Source organism: Emydura macquarii, unplaced genomic scaffold (genome assembly GCF_026122565.2).
Source record: "Emydura macquarii macquarii isolate MOO-44397 ecotype Brisbane River unplaced genomic scaffold, CSIRO-AGI_Emac_v2 contig_2473, whole genome shotgun sequence".
NCBI classification, from domain to species: Eukaryota; Metazoa; Chordata; order Testudines; family Chelidae; genus Emydura; species Emydura macquarii.
Window position 1 is genome coordinate 16720333 of NW_027132610.1, and position 14056 is coordinate 16734388.

Sequence of the window (14056 nt, forward strand, 5' to 3'; positions counted from 1 at the left end):
AAGGTGATAAGCATTGTAAGGTGTACTAAACACTGAAGAGGAAGAAGAACTGTTTGTACAAGGTTACGTACCTAACAGTAATGTAACTGAATAAGAAACGGAAAGATATTTTGGCTGCATATCAGGAAACATCTCCTATTGGTGACTGCTAATCAATTAAAGACTAAAATTCCAAGGGAAATAGTAGCAGTCACATCTCTGCAGAAATGCAGTTCGGACTGGATAAAGACAATGGAAAAATCTCTGCATTATTCTCTCCCGTGACACCAATGTCTGGTGGGAGAGAAAGCCATGGAGAGGGAGCCTGACCCACTTTCTGCCTTGCTGCATGTACCCTACAACAAAAGAGCTTCATACATTTGGAAAGGGCTTCCTTAGAGCTGGAGGGTAGGGAATGATGTTTCCTGTGCTCATTCCCTATCCTCCTGACAAAAATTGGCCCCTTCTGGGAGAGATTCATGCAGAGGGTGGAAAAGTTGCACAGTTTATTTAGGTTATGATCAGGCCCTAAGTATTTTTGTCTGTTATTTTTCATATTAAGTTACTGTGAGGAACATGGGAATGATCTGTATTATTTTTATGCATATTATGTATACCTGTTTTGATCTGATTGGGACTTCACTGTCTGCTACATGGATTCAAAGGGTTAATTCTTGCTGGAGCTCACCTCATTTCCCACAAGGCAGATAATGGCTTTAGTTAACCTCACTCATTCCTATTTAATAGTCAATGTGGACAAACATCTGTCCTTCACATGTGCTGCATAAACCAGTTTGACCAGGTTTACAAGAGCTAGGCCAGGCAAAAGAATTTTGAGGGGCATCAAAAGGGGAACCTTGAAGAACAGAGGCTGTGGGGAAGCAGGCTGGAACCTCAGTCCCCAAAGCAGGGGGAAGCTCTGGCTGCCTAAGCTTTGAGGGAAATGCTAAGATCTTTTGTTGTTTTAACCTTTTTTCTGAAATGCTACTGGCAAGAGGGCTCACTCTCTCATTAGTAGAAAGGAGGCAAACGTGCTCTTCAGGGCTCAGCCAGCACTAACCAGCATAACTGTAAGGATTGCTCTGCCTGCAGAGAAGCAATTTAAAGAGGGAAGCCTGCCACAGCAAGGGGTGGGGCCTAAGGAGAAACTGCTGGCTACAGGGACAGAACAACCAAGAGGAAGACTGTCACAGCTGCGACTCCACAGACCAGGGATAAAGTGAGAGTGACCCAAAGGAGGGGCTAGAGGTAGACCCTAACCCTGATTAAATATACTATACCTGCAGATAAGCCAAACATCAAAGAGGTGACCAAAAAGACCACCTACGGGTTTGTATTCACATATAGTGCCACAGAGATGCAGGTGCACCAGATTTTGACTCGAGCCAGTAAGTGTGTCCAGAGACCACCTACAAGATCAGGCCCTGCAGGCGAGATAGGCACCCAAACGCCTCTGTGCCCGGATTTGGGTTGCTGCGGGGCTGACGCTGGAGGCGGACAGATGCCTAGGAGGGTGCCAAGTGAATTTAGGCACCTACAGGATCAGCGGAATTTTTGCGGCTCTGTACAGTGACACCAAAATTGGGATTTAGGCACCTAAACCTGAGACTCTGGCACCTACCTATGGGGTTTAGGCACCTAAATGCCTGTTGAGCCCCTAGGGGAGGTGGGCACCTGGGTGGGTGGAAAACTCCCATTAGAGGTTTAGCTGCTTCGTCGGGCACCAAAATGTGTTTGCAAAGGTGGCCCGCCACGCCAGGGTCCCTCTCCGTAGCGCCCCCGAGCGCGGACTAGCGTCCAGGGCGCGCACATCGCACGCCGCTCGCCCGCAGCTGTTGGGCGCGCGCTCTTGGTCCTGCCAGCGCCCCACTGCCTAAGTGTGCCCAGTCCCCTGGGCGGGGCGGGGCCGGGCTCCTCCAAGCTCCTCCCCCTCCGTTTCAGACGTATGCCGCTATGGAGCCCCGCCCCCATCCCCTTCTCCCCCATGCGTCTCCATGGCGCCCCGCCCTGTGTCACAGCACTTACTGTCCCCCATGCGCCTAGAACCAGCGGAATCAAAATTCCTCGGAGCCGGTGTGCGGGGGGGGGCTGTTTTCAGACGCTCCCCACTCGGATTGCAGCAGGTGCGGGCGGGTCCGCTTCTCGTGAGGTGGCCAGAGGGGGGCGGGGCCCTTCCGCTCCGCTCCGCTGGGGGCGGGGAAGATGGCGGAGAGCCGGGGTGAAGTGGCGGCTTCGCCGGCGGGTTCCTCTCAGGGGCTCCCCGGCAGCACCGGCATGGCGCCCCCCAGCAGCAACCCGCTGTCCCGTAAGCTCCACAAGGTCCTGGAGACGCGGCTGGATAACGACAAGGTGAGAGCGCGGGGCGGGCTCGGGGCGTCCCTGTGCGGCCGGCACTGCCTGGGGGGGCAGCGGTGCTGGGGGCAGGTAATGAGGGCAGCGGGCGTCCAGGCCGGAGGCCGGGGAACATGGGGAGCAGGGCTGCTTGGGGGAAGTAGTAGAGCAGGGGGAGAGAGGAGCTGCCCTAGGGGGGATGGGGAGCAGGAGAGGTTGTGAGGGGGGCGGCGATGCTCTGCGCCACTCCTTGTGGCCCCTGTACCTCACAGGGGAGAGGTGAACCCTTCTTGACTGACCTCCAGCGCCCGCTGAGATGCTCTCCTGCAGCCCCAAAACAGGTGTTCACAGTTGTTCATGCCCTGACCCGTTGCACGGGGCTTGAAGGGTCACGGAGCAAGCCTGAGGATATGGGTGGCTTGATGTTGGAATGAATTGGTGATGCTGACTGCCCCAGCATAGATCTATCTAGGCTGTTCTTTTCTCCTGCTTCATGTTCCCATTGGAGTGTAAGAACCCAGGGGTAGGCGGCTGCTCCTCTGGGGGGTAAAACCTGCAATGTTGATGGCTAAGTATGTTCACTAGGCTATATAAAAGCATTTAGATCTCTTTCCAAGAGTCTTTTGACCAACCTTCAACAAACTCTATCTATGGAAGCAAACTTTTCAAGGTATGCATTTATATGGCCCTGCGCAGATACACAGATGTGGATCCACATCTGCCCCAATCAGCTTACCTCGGACAGTTATCCGCAGTATAGATCATCTGTACCTGCACACACCTGCAGCTCTGGGGCCCTCGATCAGGTGTTTGGAGGCCAGCCCTGCTGAAGCCTCTGCCACCCGTCAGCTGCTGTTCGGGAGCCAGCCTCTCCAGACAGTTGCCCAACAGCTGATCAGCGGCAGGCAGGGGAGCCCAAGGGAACTGCTGATTGATTGGCAGCCAACAGGAGAGTCCTGCCAAAGAGCTGATCTGTGGGGCTCCTCTGCTAGTTGCTCTTTGGAACAGCTGATCGGTGGTCAGCCCCCACCCACATCTCAAAGGTGGGGAAGCAGCCGCAGAAAGCGGCTTCCCCGTCTTTGAGATCTGCATCTGATCCACCATCTGCAAAAAAATGATCCACGGATATCCAGCGGATATCTTTGGATTGACCCTTTTACTTGGAATAGTGTGTTATGGGGTATTGGCCAGTTTAGTTTTAATGAAACATTGCAGTATGATCAGCAGTTTTCAAGAAAAAAAAGATTCACCAAGTACATATAATATCCCCTAACTGCAGTCTGAATAGCAAATAAATACTATCTACTTTGTGTTTCTGTCATAATCTTCTTTTCTAAGACTTTATTACTTGGACATTAAAATGCATGTATTTTGTTTTTAAATTAACATCAGGTATAACTCTTTTCTGACCACAAGGAAATTCACACAGAAGAATACCTTAAAATTAATTATTTGTTTTAATCTACATTTTGATTGGTGCAAAGCACATCCATATCAGTTATTATAATAGGTGAAAGTCATTGTGCACCACCTGACAAAAAATAATCTAACTACTTGAGGAGTTCTATTTTATTTATTTATTTATTTATTTACTTTTTACAATAATGAATTAACTTTAGATTGTTAAAGAATACTGGACATCAATGTCTTGCATCTCAGAGCAGAAGTTTTTAGTTCATTTTCTTGTATTGTACAGGAAATGCTGGAAGCTCTCAAGGCTCTTTCAACCTTTTTTGTTGAAAACAGTTTGCGCACCAGAAGAAACTTACGTGGAGACATTGAGCGCCGTAGCTTAGCCATAAATGAAGAATTTGTCTGCATTTTCAAGCAAGTTAAGGAGGTAAAATTTTTGTTAACAAATCATCTTAAAATGTCTAGAATTGATCTGAAAAAGCTCTGTGTAAGCTTAAAAGCTTATCTTTCTCATCAGCAGAAGTTAGTTCAATAAAAGATGTTTCCTCACCCACCTTGTCTCTCTAGTATTGATTACACAAAAACCAAGCCTCAAAGAATTTTTCCTTTTCCAAAGCAAATTTACCATCATAGCAGAATTGTTTCAAAATCTTCTATAATTCAACCATTTTTGTCATGTGTAAGGTGTTCATCACTTTGACTTATGAACATAAATACACTGGAGCTAAGGCCTTCTTGGAAATGACTTCACTCAGTCTGTATAAATATGTGGTTGGATAGAGCCCTCTGTAACTGGATTTGATCATAAAGTGATTTCACTAAAACCAAGCAAAACAGATGCTCTTTACTGAATTGTCTCAATACTATAATTTGAAATTTGGCTGTAATGAACAAGTTGGAGTCAGACTAACAAGAAACAAAGATATGCTAAACTTCCAAAGCTAGCTTTTTTTCCCCTTATAGATGAACCAACTAAATGTTCTGTGGTATGCAGATTTAGTTTTTATTGGTATGATAGACTGGCACTGACAGACCCAAAGCAACGGCAAGTTTTCTTCTGTAGTAATAAAAGGTCCTTCATATTTTGCTGAGGAGTACAGGAATTGCAGTGTACTGAACACTCTACATGATGCTTCAGCATCTGTATAAGGTAGAGTGTGTGCTGTTGATTGACAGATAAAATGGCAATTTTATCTTCTGTTGTTTAATCCCAAGAAGTTTTACTGGTATTCTCATTGAGTGAAATTAAGCAAATCTAGGAAAAGTACACCCAAGAAGAAAACTGGACTAGATAGCCTCTACTTTTGGTAGGGTGGGGGGAGAGGAAGAAGGCAACTATTGCTGAAACATAGATAAATCATGCATGCCAACATTTTGAAAACTTCTGTAGATAGATTCAAATTATAGATTTGATGTAGCATGGTCATTTAAAAAAAATACACCCCAATACAAATAAACTACCAGTCTTATTCTATTCTTAGGAGCTTGAAAGTATAAATGAAGATGTTCAAGCAATGAGCAACTGCTGTCAGGACATGACCATTCGTTTGCAGGTACTGTAGGAATAATGTCTGTTTGTTCTTTCCCCATTTTTCCCTGCTGCACCTTGGCAGATTGGTTACTGTGTTAACAGAAAGCAGTTAAGTAAAGAAGTTTCTTCCCATAACATCTCTATTAAGGCATCTGTATAATATTAATGCTATTATCTAACTGTTATCTTAGTATAGTAACCATTGTGTTTCTAGCTCTAAAGAGGAGGCATTCAACAACTGTTAGGGGGAAAGTTACATATTACTACTTCCATTTCAGTACACAGCAGTATGTTTCTTCAGAATATCAAGGTAGCCATTAGTTTTTTATATGATGGAAAACTAATAATATGAAGAATGCTATACTTTAATTTTGAATCTAAAAGCATATTAAACTATTTTGTTCCTCCTTAATGTTTGTATGGAACTATTATGAGGTTTAATAAGCTCATGAGCAACTGTGTTTTTTTCCAGCTCTGATCTCTTTAATCAAACATAGCCAGTGCTGTCAGATGCTTTGCCCACTGTTCAGTAGATCATGGGGCACAGATACAAGCTAGCTGGAATTCAAGCTGGATAATATGGGAGGGATACTGATAGTGTGAGCAGTGCAAATAGAAGATATGGCAAGGAATATATTTTTCCTTTTAATTGAATGTGTCTACCATTTTTACTCAAGTTGGGAATAACTGGATACTGTTGGATCGCCAGCTGTTTAGGCCATCGTACAACAGGAGTGATCAGAATGCCTTTTTTTCCCTGGCCAGAAGATTGGCCTTTTTTCAGATATTGACTTTGCTGCCATCATCTGAGGCAGAGATTCGATATTCCTAGTAGCTGAATTGAAAGGGATGGGACAAACCTAGGAGTGGGAAATGAGTAAGGGGTTGAAAGGTAAATGGGAATTTGAATTAGTTTGGAAAGATGGGAGGAACTAAAAGCACTACAGTCGTGGATCAATGAGTCACAACCAATAACTTGTTCATTTTCTTGCATATTTGAATCCCTTCTTTTAGCTCTTTTTTTTGGTCCACTTGTACGAAACCACTACCTGTCATGCTGACCAATATTGTCTCATTTGTTCCTTGTACTTCTCCATTGGTCTGTGTCCATCTCTTGTCTAATACTTACGTGATAAGGTATTTGAGATAGGGACAGTATTGTTCTGTGTTTATACAGTGCATAGCGCAATGGGGTCCTAGTCTGTAGCATGCTGGGGCTCCTAGGTGCTATGGTAATACAAATAATAATAATCCTTAGGGGCAGGATACTGTCTTACTCGATATGTGTGCAACATCTAGCCCACTTTTGGGTGCTAAGTAAATAAGACATTCCTACAGATATATATAGCCAGCTCTGAACTAAGCTGTTTCTCACTTCTTTCTTTCCAGTCTTGATGTTGGTATTTCTTTTAGCAATTTGTATTTCAGTGCTAAAAGGAAACTAGGACCTTCACTTCTCCAAAAGAGGAGTTCTTCCTAAAGGAAGCTTATACCTTCTTTGTGTGTGTGTGTTTTTTAATTAAAATATGTAACTTGGAGAAAAAATCTGGGTACAATGCACTTCTTCACAAAAATGGTTTAGACTCAAGGCCTTAGTGCCTGAATTTCATTTTAATGACCTTTAAAAGCTGCATTTCTTTATTATTGATCTATTGATTTTTCACATTTGTGTAATAATGTTCAGTTCTAAAAAGCCCCAAAGGCATTGAACTTCATAATCTGGCCACATATCTCTTATATGTCTCTTGTTAACATACTAAAATCTTGTAGTTACTAATGAATTCAGGAAAAAGGTAAATGCATTTTAAATAACCTTTTTGGAATAAAATCTGAAAAAAAAAAAATGGCATGCACGTTTTAAAAATGCTTCCTTTGCTTTATTATTACCTTTTTTGCTTTAAGGTTAGAGATACTTTCTTTACATTAGGGAGGATGTCATTCTGAAGTGCAATTCACAACGTGCATGCTCCATAACCTTTTTGATAATGGCTAAATCTCATTCTAATAGTATATTAACTAATCAGTTACAATTGAAGAAAATCTAACTGGGGATAGTGGAAAGGAGATTTAAATTACACAGTAAGATGAAATGTGCCAGGCCAAAGTCCCATCCCAATGCAACTTCATCAATAACTGAGATGTTTCTTACCTCGCTGTCCTTTTCTCCCCTCCCCACACTCTCCTCCCATAAAAGTACCCATTGAGATATAGGCAAAGCAAAGGCAGTTTCAATAATGGGGAGTTAGTAGCCAAACTGTGTTACTTGGAGGTTGAATGAGACCACTGAAGAATATTATGCTTTATTTTTAGAGAGAGAGAGAGAGTAGTGTTTAAAGTTTTTGTACATGCTCTTAATAACTTTTAACTATATTTAAAAAAACCATAAGCCTCTTCCCTGGAGAGTCACCCTTCCTTCCCCCCTTTAAGATCAATAGGTCCTGATTTTGACACACACATGGATATTGAGACTCTGAAAGAGCACTGATCTGCTTCCATACCACAGATGGTAGAATCTAGGGGCTGTTCTCATAAACTCTTCAGCTGATCTTGATTGTTGTGGCATAACTGTTAGTGAGGCTAGTGTTTCATAGAAATGTAGGACTGAAAGGAATCTCAGTAAGTCATATAGTCCAGTCCCCTTCATTGAGGCAGGACTAAGTATTATCTAGACCATCTCTGACAGGTGTTTGTCTAACCAGTTCTTAAAAATATCCAATAAAAGAGATTCCACAACCTCCCTAGGTTATTTGTTTCAGTGTTTACCTACCCTTATAATTAGGACGTTTTTCTTAATGTCTAACCTAAGTCTCCTTTGCAGTTTAAGCCCATTACTTCTTGTCTTGTCCTCATTGGTTAAGGAGAACAACTGTATTGTCCTCTTTTTAACAACCTTTTATGTACTTGAACATTTATCATGTCCCCTCTCAGTCTTCTCTTCTCCAGACTAAACAAACCCAATTTTTTCAATCTTTCTTTATAGGTCATGTGATTTAGAACTGTAATAATTTTTGTTGCTCTCCTTTAGACTTTGTCCAATTTGTCCACATCTTTCCTGAAGTATAGTGCCCAGAACTGGGCCCAATACTCCAGTTGAGGCCTTATCAGGGTTGAGTATAATGGAAGAATCACTTCTTATGTCTTGCTTACAACATGCCTGCTAATGCATCCTAGAATGGTTTGCTTATTTTTTTGGCAACAGGGGACTCATTAGGTTTGTGATATGCTATAATTCTGACATACCAGCGTATAATTCATACTAATGAATAGCTGTGTCACCCTTGTCCTGTAACATGGGGTGCCCTTTACAATGCTTTGCTGCTGTAGCCTCCAACCTGGACTGCTCACAAATAGCTTCCAGCATGTAAATCGCTTCCAACTTTGTCTGTGTGTGCCTGCCAGCCAGCCAGCCACATCTTGGCTTTTACCAGCCTTAAACAGTACCACAGGGTGACCCCCAACACACTCCCAAGCCCATATTTTCCCCTGGAAACATATGTCCTGTACTGCCCAGCCCTCTCCTAGACAGTAGAAATATATTGTCTGTTATTCTTTTAAGGGAATAATATTCACACAACTTGTTACCCCAAATGGGGTTACCCAGACACTTCAGATTGAACACATTGGATTAAATAAAAACAATACAAGGTTATTAATTACAAAGAGAGAGATTTTAAGTGAGTACAAGCAATGAGGCATAGAAGTTATTACAAGAAAAATAAAGATAAAACACTTACTGATGCCTAACTTAACAAATTAGATTAAAAGCAAAGTTTTCTCACCAAATGCTTCCAACGGTTTTATACCCAAACTGCTTCCTTTGTCTCTTCAGCTGCAGTGAATGCAGGGGGAGAGAGAGTGGTGTCTTGGGATGTCTGCCTCTTCTCTTTAGTCCTTTACCCCCTCTTTGAGAAGCATTTCCAGTCTGTGTGGAAGGAAACTCCATGCTGTTTCTTTGCTAAGTTGTAGATTTTTACCCCTGTCCTCTTTCCTGCCAAAGAATGGTCACTTAGCGAGGTAACATCCATCAGCCTTGTTTACAGCTGGCTGAGGTCATGGTGTCAGCTTGCCCTGTGTCTCTGGCCACTCCTCAGACTTATCTGGAAAATATACTTTTAGTCATAATTTCAGCTTGTATTTATAACTTCACATATAATGCTGCTACATGCATTTTGCCATGTAGTATTGATCAGCAAATTATGAGTTTTGAAACTATATCTCACAAGAAGTGCGTTGTACAGAAATTATTACAACACTGTGTAGGGTGTGAACATTCTTTTATAATTATTAATTCTGTCATATTCTGTCACAAATCCTCAGATCCTTTTCTGAGTAAGACCCATGGACTTCAAAAAGGCAGACTGTAAACTCAGAGAACTGATAGGTAAGGGCCCATGAGAAGAAAAATCTTAGTAATAAAAGGAGTTTAGGAGAGTTGGCAGTTTCTCACAGAGATGGTAAAAAAGGCACAATAGCAGACTAGCCTGATGAAGAGTAAAGACAGGAAGAGGCCATTACGGCTCCATCAGGAGCTCTTCAATGAACTGACACCAAAAAGGAATTCTACAAAAAGAGGAAACATGGGCAAATTAGTAAGGATGAGTACAAAAGAATTGCAGTAGCGTGCAGCAACAAAAAACCAAAATCATAAAGGACTAAGGCATGAAATGAGTTAAACCCAGCAAACGACATACAAATGCAATAAGAAGGGGTTCTTTAAATACATTAGGAGCAAGAGAAAGACTAAGGAAAATGTAGGTCCCCTACCAAGGGGCGAAGGAGAGTTAATAATGCATGACATCAAGAAGGCTGAGATATTTAATTACTATTTTGTTTCTGTCTTCACTAAAAAGGTTAATTGTGACCAAATGCTTAATACAGTTAATGTTAACAATAAGGAGAGACCACAAGCCAAAATAGGGAAAGAACAGGTTAAAGCAGGGATTGTCAAACTGGGGGGGTCATGACCCCTCACTGGTTCGCAAAGTTATTGTGTGGGGGTCATGAGCCACCCAGCTCTGAAGGCACATCACTACCAGCAGCAGAGCAGAAGTAAGAAGCAATGGGGCACTAAGTCTGCTGTGGAAAGTGATATTGACAAAATTTCTTCACACTCCCCAGTGTTAAACAATAACTATTTTAAAAAATAACTTTTCTGCTTATAACAATAATTCAATAAAAATTTGTTTCATAATTTAAAAGTGATGAGAAAAGGTAAATTTATTTTAAAAATAGGGTTATAAATTTAACATTTAAAGTAAATTAAAAATACATTTTTTATATTTAACATTAGAAGTGGGGGGAATCATACTCAGGCTTGCTGTGAGAAGGGGGTTGCCAGTACAAAAAGTTTGAGAACCCCTGGGTTAAAGAATATTAATAAGTTAGATGCATTCAAATTGGCAGGGCCTGATGGAATGCTCCCTAGGATATTTAAGGAACTAACTGAAACGATCTTGGAGCCATTAACAATATCTCTGACAACTCATTAAGGACAGGTGAGGTCCTAGAAAACTGGAGAAGGGCAAACGTGGTCCCTGTCTTTAAAAAAGGAAATAAAGAGGACCTGGGAAATTATAGAACAGTCATCCTAACTTGGTTACTTGGGAAGTTATTGGAACAAATTATTAAGCAATCAGTTTGTAAACAGTGAATAATAAGATTATAAGTAATAGCCAACATGGACTTGTTAAGAACAAATCATCCCAAATCAACCTGATTTCTTTCTTTAACACTGTTGGCCTTGTGAATCGAGGGGGACAGTAGATGTGATATCTTGATTTTGGTAGTGGTTTTGATACAGTTCCATATGACAGTCTCTTAAACAAACTAAGGAATTGTTATTTACATGAAATTATTATAAGGTAGGTACAAAGGTGGTTGAAAGATCATACTGAAAAAGTAGTTGTTAGTAGTTTGCTGGCAAACTCAGGGGACTATCTCAAGTAGAATCCTGTAGAGGTCTGTCCTGGTACTATTAATTTCTTTTATTAATGAGTTAAATAATGGAGTGGAGAGTACGCTTATAAAATTTGCAGGTGACACCATCCTAGGTGAGATTGCATGCACTTTAGATGGGATGGGTAACAAATCAAAATGATGTTGACAAATTGGAGAATTGGTCTGAATTCAGCAGGATGAAATTCAGTAAAGACAAATGCAAAGTACTGCACTTAGGAGGAAAAAAAATCAAATGCACAGCTACACAATGGGGAATAACTGGCTACGGTGTAATGCTATTGAAGAGGATCTGTGGGTTATAGTGAATCTCAGTGTGGTGCAGTTGAGAAGAGAAGACTGAGGGGGAAACCTGATAACTGTCTTCAGATATGCATAGGGCTGTTAAGAAGAAGAAAGATCATTTGTTCTGAAGGTCCAACAAGAAGGCTTAATTTGTTGAAAGGGTGATTTAGGTTAGATATTAGGATGTAGGATATTTTAAACTATAAGGATAGCTAACCATTGGAATAGGCTCCCCACAAGGAAAGTTTATGGAATCTCTGACATTGGATGTTTGTAAGAACAGGTTAGACAACTGTCTCAGAATGGGGGGCTGAACTAGATGACCTCTTGAGGTCCCTTCCAGCCCTACATTTCAATGATTCTGTGATTTATATGGTTATTTCCTATAGCAGGGGTCGGCAACCTTTGGGAAGTGGCGTGCCAAGTCTTCCCCCCCACCCCTCTCCTATATGACGTGGGTCCAGCACCGGCCAGGAGCCGCTCCTGGCCCCAAGCAGCGCTGCGCGGTGGCCGCTTCCCCTCCCAGCCCTGCACCTTTCCCCCGCCCCTCTCCTCAGCACCACCAAAATTATGCAACCCTGACACGTGCTGCTCAGAATCATCTTGTGTACCACGTTTGGCATGCATGCCACAGGTTGCCGACCCTTGTCCTATAGCATAACTTTCTAGTTCTTTTTCCACTACTTCTCTTGGGAGACTGTTTCACAGATGAATATATATTGCTGTCAGGAAGTTTTTCTTGATATTCAGCCTAAATCTTCCTTTAGGGTTTCATCTGACACTGGAATGGCATCCACAGTTTCTAGAGGGAGAACAGATAGACCAACAGTAATAAAATGGAGCTTATTACCTCAAGGTTCAAAGTCACATCCTTGTGCTGTTTCATTTTGACACTAGGTAGAGCCACAGCTCTGGAGCAGTTGGCTGTCCCCTGGGCAGGTAGCCCTCATGGATCTGTTGTGTTGTCACTGCCCAGCAGCCAGAGCCTGTGCTGGGAGTACAATGCTTGGGCCTTACAGCCCTGAAGGCTGCCCAAAGAACAGTGCTGCATAGAATTGGCAAGCACAACTCTTTCTTCATGCTGTTAAAATGGTTACTTTAATACATCTGTGCCCTTTTGCATCCAGATGAGCGTGTCATGAGCATGTCCTCATTTGTAGCACATATTCGCAACTGAAGGACCAAATAAAATAATTGAAACTAATTATAATAAGTGTTGAAATGTTTCTGTAGCGGAGGTCAAGAATTTTAAACGGGATTCCTTTTTTATGCCTGTATTGCCTAAATATTTAAAACTAGGAAATAATAGATTAATGGTTGTTATAACAAGGCAGCTCTCCTTCAAAGAGTACTTTGGCTTGTAATTAGAAGGCTTTTAAAAGTATATTTAAAAAACAGTAGAAATGGAATTAATTTGGTACTATGTTAACTTCACTTAGCTACAATGATTCCAATTATACTCTAGGCAGCGAAGGAACAGACCCAGGATTTGATGGTGAAGACGACAAAGCTACAAGCAGAAAAGTATGTACACCACCTTATTTATAATTTATATAATATTGTGGACTGCTTTTAAACTGGATTCTGCCATCCTTATTTTAAGAAGTACCTTTTTTTTTTTGCAAGTGATCTCAATTGAAACTCAACTTGAATAAAGCAGAATTGGGCCCTAATTATTACCTTAAGATGGGGCTCATTAACACACTGCTGCTTGTTGTTATCAAAAGTCTGTGTTTCCAGGAGAAAAGAACAACTTACTATGGCACAATATGATGAACAATAATGAGCTTTATCTGATGCTTAGCTGGTATATAACGTTTACTACAATATTGCATTATATATCAATTCATGGTACATAGTACGTGGTACATCAGTTCAATAGAGCGAAACTTCTAAATTCCTGTTGACATTTAACTTATTTATTGTACTTGTGTATTTGGGATCACTAAGAATGTCTGACTTTCAATATGTGATATTTGACTTGACACTGTGTGTAGGTGTCTTACAGTTTTTTATAGGCTTTTGTATGTTTCAGAGTGGTCCTGCTCTAATTTAATACTAATGACTGATTATTGTTCTGTCTATACTTGTTCCCATATAACAGGGATTCTTGCACTGTTTTGATAGGAAGTGGCATGATTTGACTCTGCTTCAACCATTGTTAAATGGGACCTTTCCACCTTGCAAAGAAATACTTGGCTGATGTATATATGGGAAGGAGGGTTCACAAGTTCAAAAAGGAGTGTATCTGCATGTGTCAAGCAAATTCCTCAAATTTATAAATGTAAAGTTAGAAAAATCTTAGAACATTAATAAAGTAGGGGGATAATGTCAGGAGATCTGGGTTCTATTCTGGCTCTGCCACTGACTTATTGTGTGACCTTGGGCAAATCAGGCTCAAATTTTCAAAAGTACTTGCAACTTACATTATCTTCACAGAAAGCACTTGTCCCTCACAGAGCCAGGCTATAAAATTCGTTTTCCATTATTAAAAGGCCCCTCCTTCCTCCCTCCAAAAAAATCTGTTCCCATTTACAAACTCCTAGACAAGTGACTTCTTAA

General features: G+C 41.6%; 1 protein-coding gene across 1 annotated transcript in view; it reads left to right on the forward strand.

The window, feature by feature from the left end:
* Positions 1 to 2095: 2095 nt before the first annotated feature.
* COG6 (component of oligomeric golgi complex 6) overlaps positions 2096 to 14056 on the forward strand; it is an 86800-nt gene continuing 74839 nt past the window's right edge. Inside the window, exons 1-4 of the mRNA XM_067563048.1 lie at positions 2096 to 2328; positions 4007 to 4150; positions 5205 to 5276; positions 12960 to 13018. Of these exons, the coding sequence (XP_067419149.1) occupies positions 2182 to 2328; positions 4007 to 4150; positions 5205 to 5276; positions 12960 to 13018 (422 nt within the window). The 5' untranslated portion in view covers positions 2096 to 2181. The remainder of the gene's footprint in view (positions 2329 to 4006; positions 4151 to 5204; positions 5277 to 12959; positions 13019 to 14056) is intronic.